The sequence below is a fragment of the Vulpes lagopus genome, chromosome 22 (assembly GCF_018345385.1).
Source record: "Vulpes lagopus strain Blue_001 chromosome 22, ASM1834538v1, whole genome shotgun sequence".
In the NCBI taxonomy this organism is placed as follows: Eukaryota; Metazoa; Chordata; class Mammalia; order Carnivora; family Canidae; genus Vulpes; species Vulpes lagopus.
In genome coordinates this window covers 21525865-21546708 of record NC_054845.1, presented here as the reverse complement: position 1 = coordinate 21546708, position 20844 = coordinate 21525865, and the positions used below count along the sequence as shown (strand labels likewise).

The 20844-nt window shown below is 33.6% G+C and overlaps 1 protein-coding gene across 4 annotated transcripts in view; it reads right to left on the bottom strand.

Moving 5' to 3' along the window:
- SPAG16 (sperm associated antigen 16) overlaps positions 1-20844 on the bottom strand; it is a 938011-nt gene that overhangs the window by 223021 nt on the left and 694146 nt on the right. For all 4 annotated transcript variants that reach the window (XM_041737393.1, XM_041737392.1, XM_041737389.1 and 1 more), the window contains one exon: positions 16899-17025. In XM_041737393.1, coding sequence (XP_041593327.1) covers positions 16899-17025 — 127 coding nt within the window. The remainder of the gene's footprint in view (positions 1-16898; positions 17026-20844) is intronic.

Sequence of the window (20844 nt, the reverse complement as noted above, 5' to 3'; positions counted from 1 at the left end):
GACTTATTTGTGAAGAGACTATTTACAGAAGGAGAAAATAGAAGAGAAAAATTAAGGAAATAAACACATAAATTAGGAGCAGTAGAAAATCATTGTCTACACAAGGCTTGAAGGAGCAAAGGGCAAAAATGACCTAAGTGGTACCTGACTAAGAATTGGAGCCCCAGAAGTAGGGCTGCCTGAAAGGAGCTATAGCTGCCAATGCAGCCATCACCATAATGTACCTAAGGTGGGACCAGAAGGAATAAATGTTCCAATCTCTCCTCCTACGCTCTCCTCTCCTATCAGTGCCTCTCACTGGTCAATTACAAGTCAACGGGCAAGTCAGCTTTCCCAGGGGACAGAGGAGTACACAGAAGAACATAGAATGAATGAGTGGAGGGACACAGCCCATGGAGAATGACCTGTATCTATCTATCATCTATCTATCTATCATCTATCTATCTATCTATCTATCTATCTATCTATCTATCTATCATCTATATCATCTATCTGGATACTCATTATGAAATCATGGCCTATACTCTGTTTTGTCACTATTTTAATCTTCAATAGCGCATGAAAATCTATCTTTGTACTTCATTATATACACATTTATGACATTTTAACATTCACATGGTATTCCACTGTATGTTATTTAAGCAAGATTTGAGCTTATACATTTATTTTACAATTGTCTTAAGTTATTATCTTTTCATGATTGCCGTTCAAAGATGCCCTTTTGAATTATTTTTGACTATTATTTTATAATTAGTATGAACAATGTTCTCTTTATCAGTCAACACTGAAATACTGAATCTAATAATTTCATCACATGAGAAATCTAATTGACTTTGAATTGTAGCAAAATATGTCTTTGTTAACACAACTTCTATTTTTATTACTGAAAATAGTGGAGCAATATTTTAATCTGCTTGACTGAAATATGATGAGGCTATTGAGTACTACTGTCAACACAATATCATCACAGTATAATCAACTGGTTGTTCTAAACTCCAAAGCCTTTCTTACAAGTAGAAATGTTTAATTGGGTCTACAACTTCAGGAAGAAAGAAATGGAGAAAAGTTATAGGATATTTTGAGTCTATGCAGAATAGAAGTGACAAATCTAGAAATATAACCTAGTTCAAATGTCTCAAAACAAGCTGAGGTCAACTATGGCAGTCAAACAAAGTCAGTGTAAAACATTTTAAAAGAAAAGTTATTTTCATTCATGAAAAAACCATAGGACTAAGCACCAGAAGATAAGCTGGTGAAATGAGTGATATGAAAATTGATGATTATACAGATATAGGATATTATTCTACTAGGCATCTTATGTTGAGATGAGGTCTCTGAGCACAGTTTTCCATTGCTTCATTGTTCCAGAATGCATAGCAATGCTCCAAAATTCTCACTGATATAATTTTCCCCCTACAATGAAAGCACTTTTCCCATGTAAGCACACAGAGATGCAAATATCTTCAAGAAGATTCTTAAAAACAAACCAAACCAATTGAATCACAAAATACTGCTGTTAGTTTAATAGCAGTAAAAGTTAAAGCACCCCTAAATATTATGATTTTAAAATGTCTCTGTATATGATTTCATAGTGGTAATGAGGGGCAAATTATCTGTTGAAATGAGAGTAGAGAATAGCAAATCCATGAACTATCTCTTCCTTAACAGAACATTCAGCAACACTCATATAAATGTCATGTCTGCTTTTTAAAGAAGTAAGTGTTGCAAAGGTAACAATAGTTTATCAAATTGCCCATTATTGTAAGTCATTATTTGCTGTCTGTTAGGAATGTCTGGAACATCTAGATTTCTGTAATATTTTCCATAATTGAGTCTGTGACTTATATACCACCATGTCTTTAGGCATAAGTAAGGATCATAATTTTGCTGATAGTTATGAGAAAGGAAGGGGGAAGTAGAGGGAGAGAGACAAGCAGACTCCATGCTAAGTGCAGAGTCCAACCTGGAGCTCAGTCTCATGACCCTGAGATCATGAATCTGAGCCAAAATCAAGGGTCAGATGCTTAACTGACTGAGCCATGCAGGCACCTTTAAGTTGGCTCTTTTAAGTTTCATGTGTTAGTCTCTTTTGGCAAGACTTTAATTTATCTATACCCTGTCTAATATGCATGCATTAAAATTTTTTAGATAATTTGTTATAATAATCTTTTTAAAAAATAAAGAAGAGTTGATACCTTAACCTCCAAGATCATCCATAGCTAACACTAACTCATACCTCATATTTCTCTTCACCTGACCTCACACAGAAAGTATGGTTCTGATGTTGAGACTGTAAGCTGTCTTTCTGCCTGGAATCCTCTTCTGCCTGTTAATCACCTAATCTATTCCCTCAATTCTTCAAGTCTAATCATCTCTGAATATCTTCTCTCAAGTAATATTCCACCTCACCACTCTCTACTCTCTTGTGTTAATTTTTCTATAGTACTTATCGCCACATAGCATATATGCTGGTATTGACTCTATTAGGTGTTTATCATCTGTGTCCTTCTGAGTTTTCTCCCCTAAGTAGAATGTAAGTTCCATGAGCACAGAAATATATATATATGTGTATAAGTATTAATAATATTCACTGTTCCTTCCTCAGCATCTAGAATAGGGGAAAATAAATATTTCTTAAAAAAATTAAGATAATCAAAAGAGACGGGGCCAGAAAGGTATCAGAAAGGCATTACAAGGGCAGCCCGAGTGCCTCAGCGGTTTAGTGCCGCCTTCAGCCTGGGCCTGATCCTGGAGACCCGGGATCAAGTCCCACGTCAGGCTCCCTGCATGGAGCCTGCTTCTCCCTCTGCCTGTGTCTCTGCCTCTCTCTCTTTCTGTGTCTCTCATCAATCAATCAATCAATAAATAAATAAACTGAAAGAAAGAAAGAAAGAAAAGAAAAAAGAAAAGAGAAAAGAAAAGAAAAAGAAAGAAAGAAAAGAAAGGCATTACAATGGCTAATTTTGTGTGCCAATTTGGCTAGGCCATGCTACTATGGTACTCATGGTACCCAGATTTTCTCTGGTGGTTTTTAAATATCAGTCTAATGTTACTATGAAGGTACTTTTATATGTGGTTAATATTTAGATTAGTTGACTTTCAGAAAAGCAGATGACCCTCCATAATGTGGACAGACCTCATCCAATGAGTGGAAGATCTTAAGAAACAAAGATTAAAGTCCCTGAGAAAAAAAGGAATCTGCCTCTATACTGCATTTGGACACAAACTGCACACACAAACGCACACATACACATGCCCCTTATTGACTCTGTTTCCCTGAATAATCCTGACTAATATAAGCATTTTCTATGCAAGCATATTGATGTCAAAAACATCACTATAATAATAGATCAAATTCATTATTCCAAAGACACAAATGTCAGTTTGAAAAAAAAAAAAAACCCAAAAGCTAAAAAAAAGGAAAACAAAGAAAAAATTCCCACAAAAAGATATGAAAGGTATGGAGAAAAGGTTACCAGGGAAATACAATCTTTCCCCCACCCAAAATAGGGTATCAAGTTTTACTATGAGACAAATGGAACTTAAGGAAAAGTCACATGAAAGTAATGTTACACATTGATAAAAGGAAGACATGATCAATAAGATATAGTGGTTATGAATATATGTATCTAAAAATATAGCCTCAAAATATATATAGCAAAAATTGAAAGAATTATGAAGATAAATTAATTAACATTTGTGGTTAAAGATTTTAATATATTCATCTCAGAAACTGAGAACTCAAGTAGTCAAAATACAAGAAATGTCATAAATTATTTAAATAACCAGTAAATAAGCTCAAACTAAGAGTTCCATAAAAATGTTTGAACTCACAAGGTATACATATATATGCATTCTTTTTTATTACACAAGGAACATTGAACAAATTGTCCATACTAGAGGCCATAGAAGATCAACTTAATGCAAGCCATGTTCTCTAATATAATTTAAGACAATTTGAAATTTTGAAAAGGATAACTCTAAAAATCCCAGGAAATAGGAAGCTCACTAAATACTTCTGAAAAAGAAGAGCAAAGAGAGTGGCTTCGCATTCATATATTAATACTAGAACATGCAGTAATAAAAACAGAACTGTACCAGCTCAAAAACAATGTTCCCAAAAGATTAGTAAAAAGACTCCGCCTGTCTAGGTATATGAGGTTGATATATGATAGAGGTAATATCACAGATCAGTGAGGTTTAATTGTATAGTTGCTGGTATTAGGAAAACTGTCTTACTAGATAGGAAAATTAACTTGAGTCTCTCATTTTGGCCGTTGAATTACTGTTCCCAACTACATGCTTCTTTCCTGTAATGGGATTTAAAATTCCCAGCCAATAACATGAGACATGTTCTTAAAATCTGTAGTACTAGTGTATGGCCCCATCTAAGTGGCTTTCGGCTTAGTTTATAACTTGCAATGAATATATTATGGACAGCAGGATATTAAGCAGATGATATCTGTCATGTCTGAAACAAAATTTAAAACTGATTGCATTGTTTGGTTTTTATTTTCTGCTGTGCTGTTTGAGGATCACATGTCCCACATAGAGGCCCTAGGGTTCAAAACGAGAAAACACATAGAGTTCAGCTGAGCCCAGGACATGCATCGGGCCTGAGTTACCTGAAACTTTCTCTAAGTAAACACAAAGCAAATCCTATGGAAGATCCTGAGGTTGTTTATTATTGCAGGAGACACTTGCTGATAACACTTCCTTGCACCTTGAATCAAAGACCTAACATGTAAATGTAAGGACATGAAGGGGAAGGTGCAGGAGAATACTTTCATGACCAAGCAATGGGGAAAATAATCTTAAGTAATCTCCCTTTAAAAGAAGAAAAAATACTAAGATAAAAAGAAAATAGTTTTGATTCCATGAAATTTAAAGATTTCAATTCAATAAAAGATACCACAGATGAAATCAGCAAACAGACAACTCTGGGAGAAATCTACAGATAAAACCTACAATGGATTAATATACAGATAATTATTACAAAAGCTTAAGTCCCTAGAGAAAGTAAACTCCATTGAAAAAATAGGCAAAGGTAATTAATTCACAGATAAGGAAGCCTGAAAGACTAAAAAGTGTGTAAAAAGATGCTCAACATCACTAATAATTAAGAAAATGCAAAGTATACGGTACCCTCTATATCGGCAGAAATAGAAAATCAAATACTTCCTGTGTTGGTCTGTTTGAGCCACCATAATACAAAATACCATAGCGTGGGTGGTTTAACAACAGAAATTTATTTTCTCACAGTTCTGGAGGCTAGAAGCCCAAGATTAGAGTACCAGTATGGTCAGGTTCCAGGGAAGGCTTTCTTCCTGGCTTACAGGTGTTTTCTCCCGGGAGCTCCCATAGCCCTTCCTTGTACATGTGCATGACTCTTATAAGACCACCAATCCTAAGACCTCCTTTAACATACCTCCTAAAAGTTCTGCCTCCAAATATAGTCACATTAGGGGTTAGGGCTTCAACATAAGAATTTAGAGGGGTACCCAATTCAGTCTTTAGTACTACTAAATGTTGATAATGAAATTTCTTGAAGGACTGTAAACTAGTCTAGTGATCCTGAAGAACAGTGAGTGCTTAATGCAATTGATGTACACTCTGTGGCATTGCAAGTCGTCTCCAGAGAAACTCTCCCAGAAGTCCACCACCAGGATATGCATGAGGATATTTAGTACAGCATACATTGAAGTAGCAAGGGCTTATAGGGAGCTTAGGTGCCCATCACTAGTACAGTGGACAAATAAAATGATAAGATGAATAAAATAGAATACTATTCAGTAGATAGAACTAATAAACCTGATAGACATATATTAATATGACTAAAACTTAAGAACATAATATAGAACAAAAAAAAGCAAGAAATTGAGTGGAATATATAACAAAATATAGTTTTTAGTAGTCTTACATATGTACGTATACAAAATAATTCTATGTATTTCTCAAAGATAACTCTAAATCTAAGGAAATATATCAAAGACATTTAAAAACTTCCATGGGAGATGAGAGAGAATGATAGTAGAGAGGGGACATGAGAGGAGAAAAATAATGGAATCTGATGATAATTGTCTATTTTATACTGAAAAGTCTGATTAACTCTGGTCTTGATACATGAGGAGGAAGAAGATAAAGAAGAGAGAGGATAAAATAAATGAAGAGAAGGGAAGTAAACAAGAGGAGGGGGGAAAAATGAAGGACACAGACAAAAGAGGAAGAAAGGCAGAAGCAAAAGAAGTATCCATTGTCACAATTAAATCCCAATAAGGGTGAATGGATTCTAATGCAGCATGGAATGAAAGAACAAATCAAATGTTACGGGAAGCATAGTAAAAGGATAACACAAGAAAGCAGCATTAACCAAAACTTCAAAATAAACCAAGTCCATGAGAACAGAGATGGGCAATTATATCATTAATAATTTAGGAGTGTCTTTCTTTTTTTTTTTTCTTCCAGTTCCATACACAGCCACAGGATACTACTTTTTACAAATAACACTCTGATGGCAACATGTAGCACATTGTATGTGGAAGAGTTTGACTTAGAGTTTTCAACACTCCCAGTTATGACCTGCAGATTCATGTCTATGGCTTCAATTGACTTTGTTAATAGAATCCTACCTCTCTATCACAAATCCCAGAATTTTAGAAAAGTACCTGGCAGATGGTAGGCTTACACTAAATATTTGTCAACTGCACTAAGATAATTTCTAGCATTAGACCAACAAAAATAAAAGACAGAGAATGATGACATACTTGGATAATAGGAGGCATGGCTTGAAATGCATATTATTACAAGGTGTTTATCAAACTCATGATTTCAAAACATTAACAGAGTGCTGATTTTCTTAGTAACAATACTATACTAAGTCTTCTTTTCAATTTTTTTTTTCTTTTGGTGAAAGAGTAGATAGGAAAGGATGTTGCATGAAGATCAATTTATAACAATTTTTATTTATGCTCTTCTTATATTACAAGTGAGAAAAGATACTTCTAAGTTCAATCAGATTTGAGTAAATCACGTTTGAATATTGTTCAAAATTCAATTTTAGATAAATATAACTGCGAGTTATCACAAGTACCAACTGTGCAGTTCCATCTCCAAGAGTAGCACGCTATTTGTTCTGGGTTGATTTGCACATCTGTTGAGCTGCAACTTCTCTTAAAGGATTATCCTATTAAAAAGTATCAGCTTGGCAAATTAAAGATGATTATCTATTCAATTTTGTATACACAGTCTATTAAAAAGAAAACAAATTTTTGGGCTACTTGATTTTGGGCCATGAAGTATGTGTAGGTTGCAAATTTTAACTGTTTAATTTTAAATCTAATAACTATTATATGCCATTAGAGTAAAATAACACATTCCTCTTTATACTATAATTGTGTGCCCCTTAGAAAAATTCAAAGGTCTGATTATGCTTTATTTCTTCACACATTTTTCTTGATTAATATGTGTGTAAATATGTCATTAGTCATATTTCAAAATGATGTATGTTAGCATGTACATGTAATTTTTATTACATCTGAAAACATATAGGCATAGCTATTTATAGGCATTGGGGTATATTACTGCCTAGATATTAAGATATAGCGATTCGTGGAACTAATTTCTCATACTTCTACACAGATACAAATCTTTTTGATTTTTTAAATGTGTTGAAGAATAATTAGGCATTAGCACATTAATTGTAATATGTATATAACTATTGTAAATGCATTTGAAAAATGCTTCTTAAATTAATACTACAAAACAAATCTTCATTAAATATGATGACACTGATTTAGAATTTGTCATTATTTGGACATATGCCAGATTTAAATTGTTTGTATATAATTGTATATAATTATGTATATAAGCTTTGTAACAACTTCCAAGGAGACATTTTATTTACATAGGAAAACATTTCCAAGTGCCTTTTTGACATCCCTGAAATGTTATATTTATACTTCTATGTAGTACAACTACTATACCAGAGAGATAAGCAATAATTATAACTATACTTGTTGTAAAAATACTGCACAGAATTAAGAAATTAACAACTAACTGCAACTTCTTTGGATCATCTAGGCAATTGCAATTGCTGATTGCATCCATATAGTGCTATAATTGGTAAGATTAATAAATTATGTTCACCTCTGATTTAATCAGAACGGGCCAGATTCTTATTATCTTACATAGTCCTATAAGAAGAATATGATCAAGTCATTAATTCATTAAAAAGTTGAGATTTATGCATTTTTTTGCCAAAATTCCTATCGCCACAGAAAATGACTGTATTGCTGGGTGTGCAAGAATAAAAGTTTTGTATTGCTGAGCAATACGCTGTCATTTAAACCTGAGGCTCAATTTTTAAATAATCTTGACTTTTATAACAAATTGTATTTCTCTTTTGGATCAAGGGAGAGTGGAATATTTCACTTATATTTGGATATTTTATTTTCAAGTTTTAAGGAATATAAAACGCATTTAAGTTCTATTTTAGAATATATTTTTTTTTAATCTCAGGATACCATGTGCTAATGAATACAGGGAAATACAATGTAAAATAGGCTATAAACCTAGTTGATTAAGTCATCTATCCAAACCTCTCATTTTAGAGATGATAAGGTTCAAGTCAACAGAGATTAAGTTGTCCTGCTCAATTTCATGTTACAAATCATAGGTGAATACAATTTTTTAGAGCCTCATCTTATGCCTCACTCAAATGCTTTTTTCTGACTCTTAAAGTGGCAGTTGTTTCTAGATGTTTCCAAAAATCAATCCAAATTCAGATATTGGTGAATACTGATGATATGAAAACATTGTTTTTAAAACTGTAGACACAATTCCACAAGGGAGGCTTCATAGTTTGTGCAATGATGTTATTAGATAAAGTAGACAGCCTTTCAAACATAATCTGAAAGAACAAGACTTTGTAATGTGTATGAATTCTACTATATTTTGAAAAAGCCACTAACTTTTATTTATATCAATCTGTCATAATTTATGTAGTTCAAATGCATTTTAGTTCTCAGAATTTATAGTCCATTTTGGAGATGATAATCTAAATACTTAGCAACTACTATGGCATTGTCACCAATCCAATCAGAACAGGTGGTAGGCCAATCAGAACAAGTTGACGGCCATCATACTTTGTACAACTATGAATATCATCCATGAGTTAATATATCTCTGGTCAGTTTGCCTTTAATTAAAGTTTTCAAGGTGTTGAAAACTTATTAGGATGTTATTTTCCATACATATTGTAGGGTAAATAAAATTACTTCTAATATGGGAAACGGCATTTTAAAAAAAAGAAAAAAATAGTTTTCTTTCTACAGATGAAGTACAACCAGTCTCTATGAATCTCTAAATTTTTTTATTTACAATTTCCTCGAGCTTAAGATGGAATGAAATGCAATTCAGGCTTTCTCAGGACTATATAGACATGTAGGTTTATTAATATGTATGTGTAAATAAAGCTCTCAAAACTCTTTGAAATGGGAGAAATGGCACCAAACTCATAGTGTTGGGATGATTAAAAAAGAAAAAGCACCTTGCCCAGTTCCTAGAGCATAATATACTTCATTCCAGACATTAATCATACACTTGGGTCTCCAAGGGAGACACATAATCTGATTTCCTTCAGTTCTCCCAGTTCCTTTCTCCAGGATCAGAGAGGCCCATATTCTACTTATGCACAAAATGGATTTGTATACACAATAGAGCCACACAAATAGGGAAGAAAATAATGGGATTATAAATAATTGAGTGGGGTCATCTGGTCACCCCTTCTCTCATAATTTATCCTCTCTCTTTGTGGCTTACTTTCCTGGGAAATTGATGTCATAGAATGGACTTGCTCTCAGGAGGAGCAACTTAGGTTAATTCTGTCGTGTGCCTTAGAAACAGAATAAGTTAGCTTCCTTTCTTCCATTCTTATTTCCCTTTCTAATCAGGGCAGGATTGAAATAAATGGCAGAAAGAGAGGCCCTGCGGGTGCTCACATAATCCAGCCCTGCCTGATTCTCTGAAAAGAGTTTTATATTGAGGGGTAGAGTTGGAGTTCTAGTCCCAATTTAGTAAGATACAGGCACTTGAAATGCCCCCGTGTGCAGAAAACACATCAGAAACCTGGCCGATTATTAGTTTATTACTACTAGGTTATTATTCTTGGGAGATTCCTTTTGTTGTTGTTTTGTTGTTTTTCTTTCAGATACCACAAATTGACAACTAGTGACAGGCTTCTGTGCCTTACTCAGCTTTGAGTCAAACACTGCCAACTGGTCATTACTGGAATTATTTCAATATTCATAGCAAGTGAATCATGTATGAAACTGAATACTATTAGCAAAACAAGAGGCAGAATAATATAAAGTCTAACTTTTAGTTTCTGGAATTAGACTTGCTGGATTTGAATTCTGACTCTATGTTTGATCAGCTAGGTGTCACTGGGCTTGTTAACCTCTCTATGTCCCAGTTTCCTCATCTGTAAAAAAGGGACAATTGTAACAATTTCATTGAGTTTTGAAAAGATTAAATAGGTCTTTAATAAGGAGCCAACTCAGATGGTTCAAACACATCGGCAAAGGGACTAGATCCAGAGGTGTGGGTTGATTTTGCCTCCCTACTGAGATCATATCCTTCTAAGCACTCTAGCACAGAAGTTCTTTCTGTAAAGGACCATATATTAAATGTTTTAGATTTCCTAGGGCATATAGTCTCTGTTGCAAGTACTCAACTCTGCTCTTGTAGTACGAAAGAAGCCTTACACAATATGTAAATAAATGGGTGTGGCTATGTTCCATTAAAACTATATCTAAATACAGGTCAAGCTGGTCCATGGGGATAGGTTGCCAACCTCTGCTCTACTTGCTGTTCTTCCAAATTGCCAGGTTTTTCCGGTTTGGTTGGTGGATGTACAAACTATTCCTAGCTTGGGTGATCTCTGGATTTTTCCTGTTAGCGTTCAGATAGATTTTTCCCACCATCTTAGTCTGTCAGATATTGATCCTTATTTAGCTAAAGACTGGAGAGATTCTTCTACAAATCTCCAGAACTCTCTCTCTGTTCTATAGGCTCAAACTGGTTTGGCCTCCCTGGACTGCTCACTCTATCTCCTCAATTCTGAAAGACTGCCAGGTTTCACTTTGGTCTCCATTGGTCCTTGAGAATTCTGGGGCAGGCAGAGGGATCATCTTATTTATTTTCCCTCGCTCAGGTACTGTTCTCTCTCATTGCTCAGTATTCCATGTCTGAAAACCATTATTTCATGTATTTGTTTATTTTCTTAGTTGTTTCACGTGATAGGGTAAATCTGATCTTGGTTGGAAATGAAAGTTCCAATAGGTTTTGAATTTTCACCTACAAGGCAACTAAGGCTCAGAAATATTTAGAAATTTCACCAAGACCATTTGGCTCATAAGGAGTGGAGACAAAATTGAAAACCAGGGCTTCTAGCTTCCAAGTGAGTGCTTTCTCCATTAAGCTACACTGCTTACATCAGAGGAAATTAACCACAATCTGTTTTTTAAATACAAAACAATGAACTGTAGCTTTTACTAAAAGAAACGGATAAATCCATTGTGGAGCAAAGATTTTGAGGTTATTTTATGTTTGAAAAATTTCAGAGGGATCTGATGCTTTTTATATTTTCCAGTAGGGTCATTTTATCTCTTATTTTAGCATGTATATTATAGCTCTGCTTATGGAGAATATTTAGGATCGTCTCCAAATAGTGAGAAACCTTGCCCATTTTGATGATCTGATACTGATAAGCTTCCTACTGGAAAGTCCCCAGCTGGCTTAAACTTCAACTCCTGCATTTTCTAGGGATGTGACTTTTTTGCAAATGTACAGGAATTATCTTTTACAAAGGAGGGAAAAATATTGCTAAACTACATAAAAACATGATGAAACGAGAGATGTGGACAAGTTTATGTATAAACTCTTACAGTTCATTTTTATTACTTTCACTATGCAATCCCATTTAACATTTTCTGAAATAGTAATACATTTTTGAATGGTAAAACATATGGCATTTGAGTATGCCAAGTGAGAGATATTATTTAGATAGTGAATATTCACAAAAATATGTAGCATTATATTACCAGAATGCTTTCAGTTTAATGAGAAAGGAACACTTACTCCTTTACAATACTAATATATGTATGTATCTATAAACACAGATAATCTGTATATGTCACAAGCAATGTATTTGCAAATAAAACATGTAAGTAATACTATGCCACGTAAAACTCCTCTTTTAAATATCTAGAGGTTGATTTCTTATAGCAACAGAAAAACTAAATTTTAAGTGATGATTCATACAGCTTTAAATCTCAATTTTAATTATACGTATATACAATATTTTACATAACTTCACTTCTTTTTTTAAAATTTTTTCTTTTATTTATTATTATTTATGATAGTCACACAGAGAGAGAGAGAGAGAGAGAGAGAGAGAGAGAGAGGCAGAGACGGGAGAGGGAGAAGCAGGCTCCATGCACCGGGAGCCCGACGTGGGATTCGATCCTGGGTCTCCAGGATCGCGCCCTGGGCCAAAGGCAGGCGCCAAACGACTGCGCCACCCAGGGATCCCTATAACTTCACTTCTTAACCATTTAAATAGTTTTTAATATTACACTAAAAGGACCTTTTGATCTTTGTTTCTTTTAACATTTATTCATTGGTGTTTACACTTTTACTAGAAATTGCCTACAGTAGTACACAGCCTTAAGTATCTTATTTGCACAACAATATGTTCACACATTTTTCTTACTCCTAAAATGAATAAGAAGGCTTCTAAGACTCCTTCCACTAAGATTAAACATGGTAGGTGACTGTACTAGGATTTCCTCATTATAGGATATGCAGTATCCCTTTGAAACACATTGGAACACTGTAAGACAATTACCTCCTTCATTATTTCTAAGAGGACACTATGTTCAAGGAAATTAAATAATTTGTGTAACACCTAAAAGATGGTAAAGAACTAAGGGTCTGAATTTTAGTCTATATTATTTTCCTAAATGACTAATTTTCAAATATTTTTTAAAAGATTTTTATTTATTTATTCCTGAGAGACACAGAAAGAAGCAGAGACATAGGGAGAGGGAGAAGCAGGCTCCCTGCAGGGAGCCAAATGTGGGACTCAATCCCTGGACCAGGATCACGTCTTGAGCCAAAGGCAGACACTCAACTGCTGAGCCACTCAGGCATCCCAATTTTCAAATATATTTATCAAAGATATGTTTTTAAAATGATACACTATAAGGAATCTCAATCTTAAAACATACAAAGTACTATTTATTGGTAAATGTTTATCTTTATAAATTCAAAATGAAAATATTTACTTAAGAGGTTAATAAATATTGAGGCAATTTTGATATATATAAGAATTTGAAATCAAACGTTATGGACAACATTCAGACTTTCAATGACCTCTGCTCCAATTTATTTCTATACTGTGTTGGATTTGAAATGTTAAGAAATTCCTTATTTATAAAGATAAGTTACTTTATATGGAAATAGTTCTTTTTATTTTATTTTTTAAAGATTTTATTTATTTATTCAGGAGAGACAGAGAGAGAGAGAGAGAGAGAGAGAGGCAGAGACACAGGCAGAGGGAGAAGTAGGCTCCCTGTGCGGGCTCCATGCAGGGAGCCCGACATGGGACTCGATCCCGGGTCTCCAGGATCAGGCCCTGGGCTGAAGGCAGCGCTAAACCTCTGAGCCACCAGGGCTGCCTGGAAATAGTTCTTTTCAAACACCATGCCTCATAATCTCAAGATGCCCCTCAATTAAGCTGATCCAGAGACAAGAAAAAGTATTAGAAATTTTTGTTTCTACAATGATTATTTAGAATATCTAACAACTACTCATATTCTTTATATTAAATATCACAGAATGCTATCAGTACTTCCACATTTATTATACGATATGATGATTTTACATGTATGTTTTCAGTATCTTTTCCTTAGGCCCAAGAACATAGCTGAGATAACAGACCAGAGCCCGTCTCACACTAGTTGCGTCCTAACTGTATATAATTGCATAATTTAATTCTGTTACAGAATTTCAAAGTAAAAACATGATTTGGCCCAACTTAACTAATGTGAACCTCAATAAATGTTAATTGTTGGCAATAGTGTCAATATACTCGTATTTTTGTGGAAAATGGTTGTATCATATATGTTTTTATTTGCTAGCTGCTGGGAAGAGATAAAAGTATAAAAATTAATGTGTATTTTGAGCTTATTAGGTTAGATTTTATTTGATCCTCATAGTCCAAATATTTTCACAATATGTTTTTTATACTTTTTGTTTAATCTTTTCTTGAATAAATGTATATTAGATAGTATGTGCCCCTATCCTTATTCTGATTATGTTTTACTCTTGATTTCACTCTACACTCTTTACATCAACATAATTTCTGGTATTTTACATTGTGATTTTCATCTCTCTGTTCAGGACCTCAGACTGAGAGCTTTGCTATCCCTAGTTCCTTCAACTTTTGATATATTTCAATCTTTTTAAATGAAGAGTCAGTGAAGACTTTTCTATAGAAGCACACATTTCCTATTATTCAATGAGAAAAAGCCTTATGGCATTGATTTCTCAAACACAGAGAATTAAAATTAATTATAGTATGTTCCTTGAAGAAACGGTCAAAGGGATGGGAAGGTCAGGTTGAAATTATATCCCCTCAAACTGATAAAATGTTTTCATGAACAGGATCCCTAGTTTATACTTTTTGTCTTTTATGTTTCTCATTATTCTGCCCTTGATTGTTACATTTTTCTTCTATTAATTTTCTTATATTAATGTATCATCAAGAGTATACCCAGTCACAGAGAGAAAAAGTAGGTCTGTTGTACCAAGGACTTTACGATGATATCGACTTGTATGAAAGTAATTTTAAATTAGGTTTGCCTGACTATGCATACAAAAGAAATTTGGGCCAATGAAAAGGACAGTAGAAAACAAGAGGCAACTGTATTTAATGACAGTAAAATACATATCTCTTATTAGTTGTACAGCATTTCAAAATACTCTTTAACTTCTATTAACTAGCAAGCACAGCCAAAAACTGAAATTTTGGAATTCAAAGTTCAAGGACATGAATACTTGAATTCTAGCTCAAGGTAATAAGAGATTTAAAAATGTAAAAATGTTTATTAAAATTAAGTGAGTCTTTTTAAAAATTTACTTATTTTAGAGAGAGAAAGAGAGAGCTCCTGCAAGTGGGAAGAGGGGCAGAAGGAGGGGGAGAGAATCATAAGCAGACTCCCCGCTGAACAACAAACCCCACGAGGTACTCCATCTTGTGACCCTGAGATCATGACCTGAACTGAAACCAAGAGTAGGATGCTCAACCAACTGAGCCATCCAAGCACCTCATAAGTGGTGGTGGTGTTTTGTTTTTTTTTAATTTAATTACCTTTAATTGGTGAACCCACGGGGGGGAAAAAGTGTCTTAAGGTAGAAATTGATTGTCATTGAAAATAATAGTGTAATATATATATATACATGTAACAGATATACATATCTGTGTATGGATATATAGATAGATATTTCACAATGAAGTATATTACCAGTAAAGTGGTTTTTTTATCAGTAAATTTTTATTAAACATGTGTATTAAAACTAAATTAAAGTTCCTTTAGAACTATGATGTCAGTGCAGATTCAGTATATTGGAAATATAAATTGAAATTTTAATAGGCCTTCATACTATAAAATGAAATTCTCATAGTTGGGATGTTTCATTCTATACAATGTTTTCCTTTTTTAATTCTGGCAGACCATAAATGACTTAATGTCAAGAAATTACTAAAAACATTTTTAAAGAAGCCATTGCTATTAGGCTTATATATCAATCTGTAATGGGAACATGTTAAAAAGACAAACTTACTGAATTCTAAATTTTATATATGTGATAGCATGAAAACGGTCCTATGAAACACACAATGATATATCTCCAGAATAACTCCTAGTATATACATACTTTGTGGCCTGTAGAATTAGTATGTACAATTTTAAATAAAACATTATTTCCCTTCTATGTATTCTATTTCTATTTCTTCATCTAAAATTACCACCTCTATAACTTTGATCTACTACAAATAAATACTGATTTAAAAAACTCACAAAAGTTAACAAATTTTAAAACACGTATCATTCTAGCAAAAGAAAGTTATATTGTCTAATAATAGATACACATTATTTAACATAAGCTCTCATTTAAAAATATAGATGTAACTAATTTTAATCTTTTAGATAGATAACTGGAAACACTGTATGTTGTTACATTATTCATCAATAGCAAATATAAAATATTTCATCTGTTTGACAATGTTTATTACTGCAGAAAAAACGCTAAGCATAATCAAATAATATTACAATTATTATAATTTATAATTATTGTACATGAATGCAATAAGATGAATGTACATCTCAAATTATAAAATTAAAAGAATATACAATAATTTATTAATTATAAGACTAACATATTCCATTAAAAATGTATTTTAAGTTTTGCCAAACTTTTGTTCTTCCCTATTTGTAGCCATTTTGCCTTCATAAAACCCAATTTACTTACCTTGGATGGTGATTCCAAAGGATATAGACTCCAAAGTTTTGCAAGATACTGCTAGGAATTTGTGTTATCTATATCAGCACACACTTACCTCCTCTGTTATTTCTTCCTTTACATATATGATAAATACAATGCTTTCATGATGTGACATATTAAGAAATGTAAAATATAATATATTCTAATATAACATTAGAATAAAAATTTACATAGGTGGAAACAATAAATTTAAAGTGGAAACAATAAAGAGTTTCAGAATAAATGTTAAAATTGTTAGCTTGGTCACAAATGGTAAACAAAAAATATCCTACCTGATGAATCGAAGTTCACCTCATTGCCAGGACTTGGACCTATATCAATGGACACAATTGGTAAGAGCTTCCGAAAGTCCCACAGTTTTGTTACTCCACAAGCATCACAGGATGCTATCATGTGACCCTTTAAAGTATTAAAAAGAGAAATTATATACATATATACATATATTACATATATATAAATATATATAGTAACTTAGTCAACAAGGATGAGTTGTGTTACAATTTGATTAAGTCCATAAGAATGCACTCTTCTAAATGAAAAAGAGTTCATTATATTTTTGTCTTGGACATAAAATTGTTATAAAGTGATAATTTACACATATATAAATTCCTATAGTAAATTTTGGAAGATGACTTTTTTAGGAAATCATTTTGATTATTCTAATTATATAAAAATATGTAATAAAATAAAGATATACATATCCATGTAATTCTTAATATATATATCATGTTCATAATATATGTGATCTATACATAAAATTACCTTTACACATGAAACCATTGCACTAAAAGTGCACCTCACTCTATATGCTTGTAGTTTGTTAGCACTGATTAGTTATAGTTCAGATGTAATAAAAATAAAACAGAGGTATGGGAACAAATAGACTCAAGGAAAGAAAAGTTTTTACAATGGTAGGACAAGAATTGGGTCCAGGTGAAACTGATGGCAAGAAAGCTGTACATATCGTGATCTGTGAGACAGCATTATTAGAAAAATTTGGGGATATTTTGATAATATGCAATGGGATAAGGAAGAAGATAACTGGATAAAGGGCATGGAAAATAAAAGGGATTGTGGATGGATTCAAGTGTAATGGGAACAAGGGTGGCTATTTTCCCAGCATTGAAGTACCAGCTCAGGTACATGAGTTTGAAGCTCAACGCCTGTCTACAGCCTTCTTGCTGGTTTGGTTTCTCAGGAAATGTTTATCAAGCATCCACTTCACGTCAGAGAGTGGAATAAATGATGATGAGTAAGTGATGGGTAAGAAGGGTCTCTGATGTCTAACTGCTCACAATCTTTACCCAGTCTTTTTTTTTTTTTAATTTTTTTTTTTTATTTATTTATGATAGTCACAGAGAGAGAGAGAGAGGCAGAGACACAGGCGGAGGGAGAAGCAGGCTCCATGCACCGGGAGCCTGATGTGGGATTCGATCCCGGGTCTCCAGGATCGCGCCCTGGGTCAAAGGCAGGCGCCAAACCGCTGCGCCACCCAGGGATCCCTCTTTACTCAGTCTTATCATAATATCATTTAATTTTGGTGTCCACTTATCAACTGAAAATGAATATTGGCCATATCAGGCTCATACATAATGTTTATGATAAGTGATTATATTTTATACCATTTCCAATTCTATAGTTTCCCTTTCAGCTCCAGCTTATTTTTAATGTTAAGTCAAAAATCATCCTCTCACTTTTTTCCTAAATATTCTAAAATGTTAAAGATAACAATTTGATTATTGTAAAATTATCTTTATCATTTTGAACTAGCTCATATGATTTTTTTCTCATTTATTTCTTAATTTCTATTCCTTCTGGAAAAAATGTGCATTTTGTATTACAGTCCAAGGGGACTTTGTTTTTCCCTAAACAAGCCAGTAATGCAACAAATGCCATCAGTTTTAAAATTCTATAACTGTTGTCCCTGGCAAAGCAATACAACCTTGTCCCCAGTCTAATAAATGGGATGTTTAATCTTTTTTATGACTTAAAAGGAACATGGAGAACTTGGAATGTTTTCAAATATGTAAACATGTATTGTAAGAATTGTGAAGAATCAGTGAATTTAGTTTTCAGAAAAGACCAATTCTCAGTATTAGCAGGGAATATTAATGCTAGAAATTAGAAAAAATCCTTTCCAGATATAAGGGTTTTCAAATATCCTTCAGAGGTGACAGAATGAAAACTTTTTTTCAACTTTGAGAACAGAATCGATAAGTTACAATGGTAACTTAATTTAGAGGCACTTCTCACTCACTAAAGGCAGGTTATAGAAATCTTAAAGTGTGGTTTATATCACTAAATATTAAATAGTGAGGAAATACACTAAGAAATAGTCCCATCATTTTTGAAGATGAAAATTAATGTTTAAATAGTTTTTAATATTTTTACATTTAGCCTCCACTGCTGCCAAAAAAGATCAATATATAACAGTTTGATAATATTAAAATAATGAGTGAATACTTATTAAATGCTTTTAATGAATCAAGTACTATACTAAATGATTTATTAATATATAGTACATACTTTTTGAATAATTTTGAGTAACATCATTTAGGCAAATTTCTACATTCCCCAAGGTACTTAGAAGTCAGGACAAAGTATACATTACAATAAAACAAATAGAATGACTTAATAAGTGGTAAAAAATAAGTTCAATTTGATAACTGAGAGATTCTTGGTACTGAAAGAACAGCTTTGCTATATTCCATCAGCCAGTGAGGCAGGTGCAGTGCCTATCGCAATGCCAGGAGCATAGTAGAACTCAAAAAAATATTGTTAAGTCAATAGATGATGAATGCCTCACTGGGGCTTACCTAGAAGTTTTATTTTAATACAAGCTCATCCATGGCATTCTTAAGATAAACATTAGTTCTAAATCTCATGATTTTTTTAAGATTTTATTTATTTATTCATGAGAGACACAGAGAGGGGGACAGATACAGGCAGAGGGAGAAGCAGGCTCCATGAAGGGAGCCTGATGTGGGACTTGATCCTGGGTCTCCAGGATCAAGCCCTGGGGGCGCTAAACCACTGAGCCACCAGGGCTGCCCTAAATCTCATGCTTCTGAATCACTTAGATTAAAGGAAGAGAAAGGCTGCAGAGAATTAGAGCCAAAAAACTTGGAATTATCTTGACAACCCTCCTCTCCTCTTCCCATCTCAGAACTGGAGGCCCATCTGCCAATCTCCTTCCATGACATAGAAGAACATACTAAAACACCGTCAATCCAAACTGCAGAGTGTGAGCTCTGAATGATCTGAAGATGGGGAAATGTGGAAAAAGGATTACCTAACAACCTAAAGGAAAAAGCAGACATTTTATCTACAACTTTGGTAAAAAAAAGCAAAGGCCTGGTATACTTAGGCATTTAAACAGAGAAAGATCATTTTTCATGAAGAAGATATTTTTTTATAGAGAGGTGGAACTGTATGACAATCTTAAAGAAAGTAAAGACTCAAGAATTTTAGGAACCTCCTTAAAATAGAATTCTGATTGTCATTCGTACCAGTACAACTCGTATTGAGGAAGAGAAGATACTAAAGGCAGTTGCGTAGAATTCTCAAAAAAGTTCAGATTTAGATATACGTGGCTGTTTCTGTGACACTGAATTCCTAGGAACTGGCAGTCTTCCTGCAACATGTTTGGCATGTGATCTTGAATAGACCACTGAATGAATGAATATATTAAAGGATCCCCCCATATAGAAACGTGAAATGAGGTAAAACTCAGAAGAAAAATGTTTTTGCAATCTCAGATTCAAACAGTGACATAAAGCAAGTAGAATTTAGCAAAGCGGATGAAGCATGTGGTCGAGGTGAGAGGGAAGAGTCACAACCCCTGACTGCCCCGGTGAAAGCCTTTCTACCTCCACTTTGAGGATCTTATAGTGAGAGAAGCCAGATAGACATAAAGTTAATTATAAGTTAGAGCACAGCAACACAAAATCAAGCTGGCTTCATCTAGGCTGCTGGAAACATATCGGAGAACATTTAGCATAGGTTCACAAGTGTTCATACTTTTGAAACTTTTCATACATCTCAAATTCATTATGAAATTAGAAAAGAATAGGATAAAAACTAAAGTAGCACTATTTATAAATAAATAAAACGTAAACAAGTGAGACCTGTAATATTCTAATATAGAAGACATAAACCCTTGTGCTACTGTGGATCCAGAAAACTGCCAGAGGCATTGTTTAAGCAAACTTGACACCA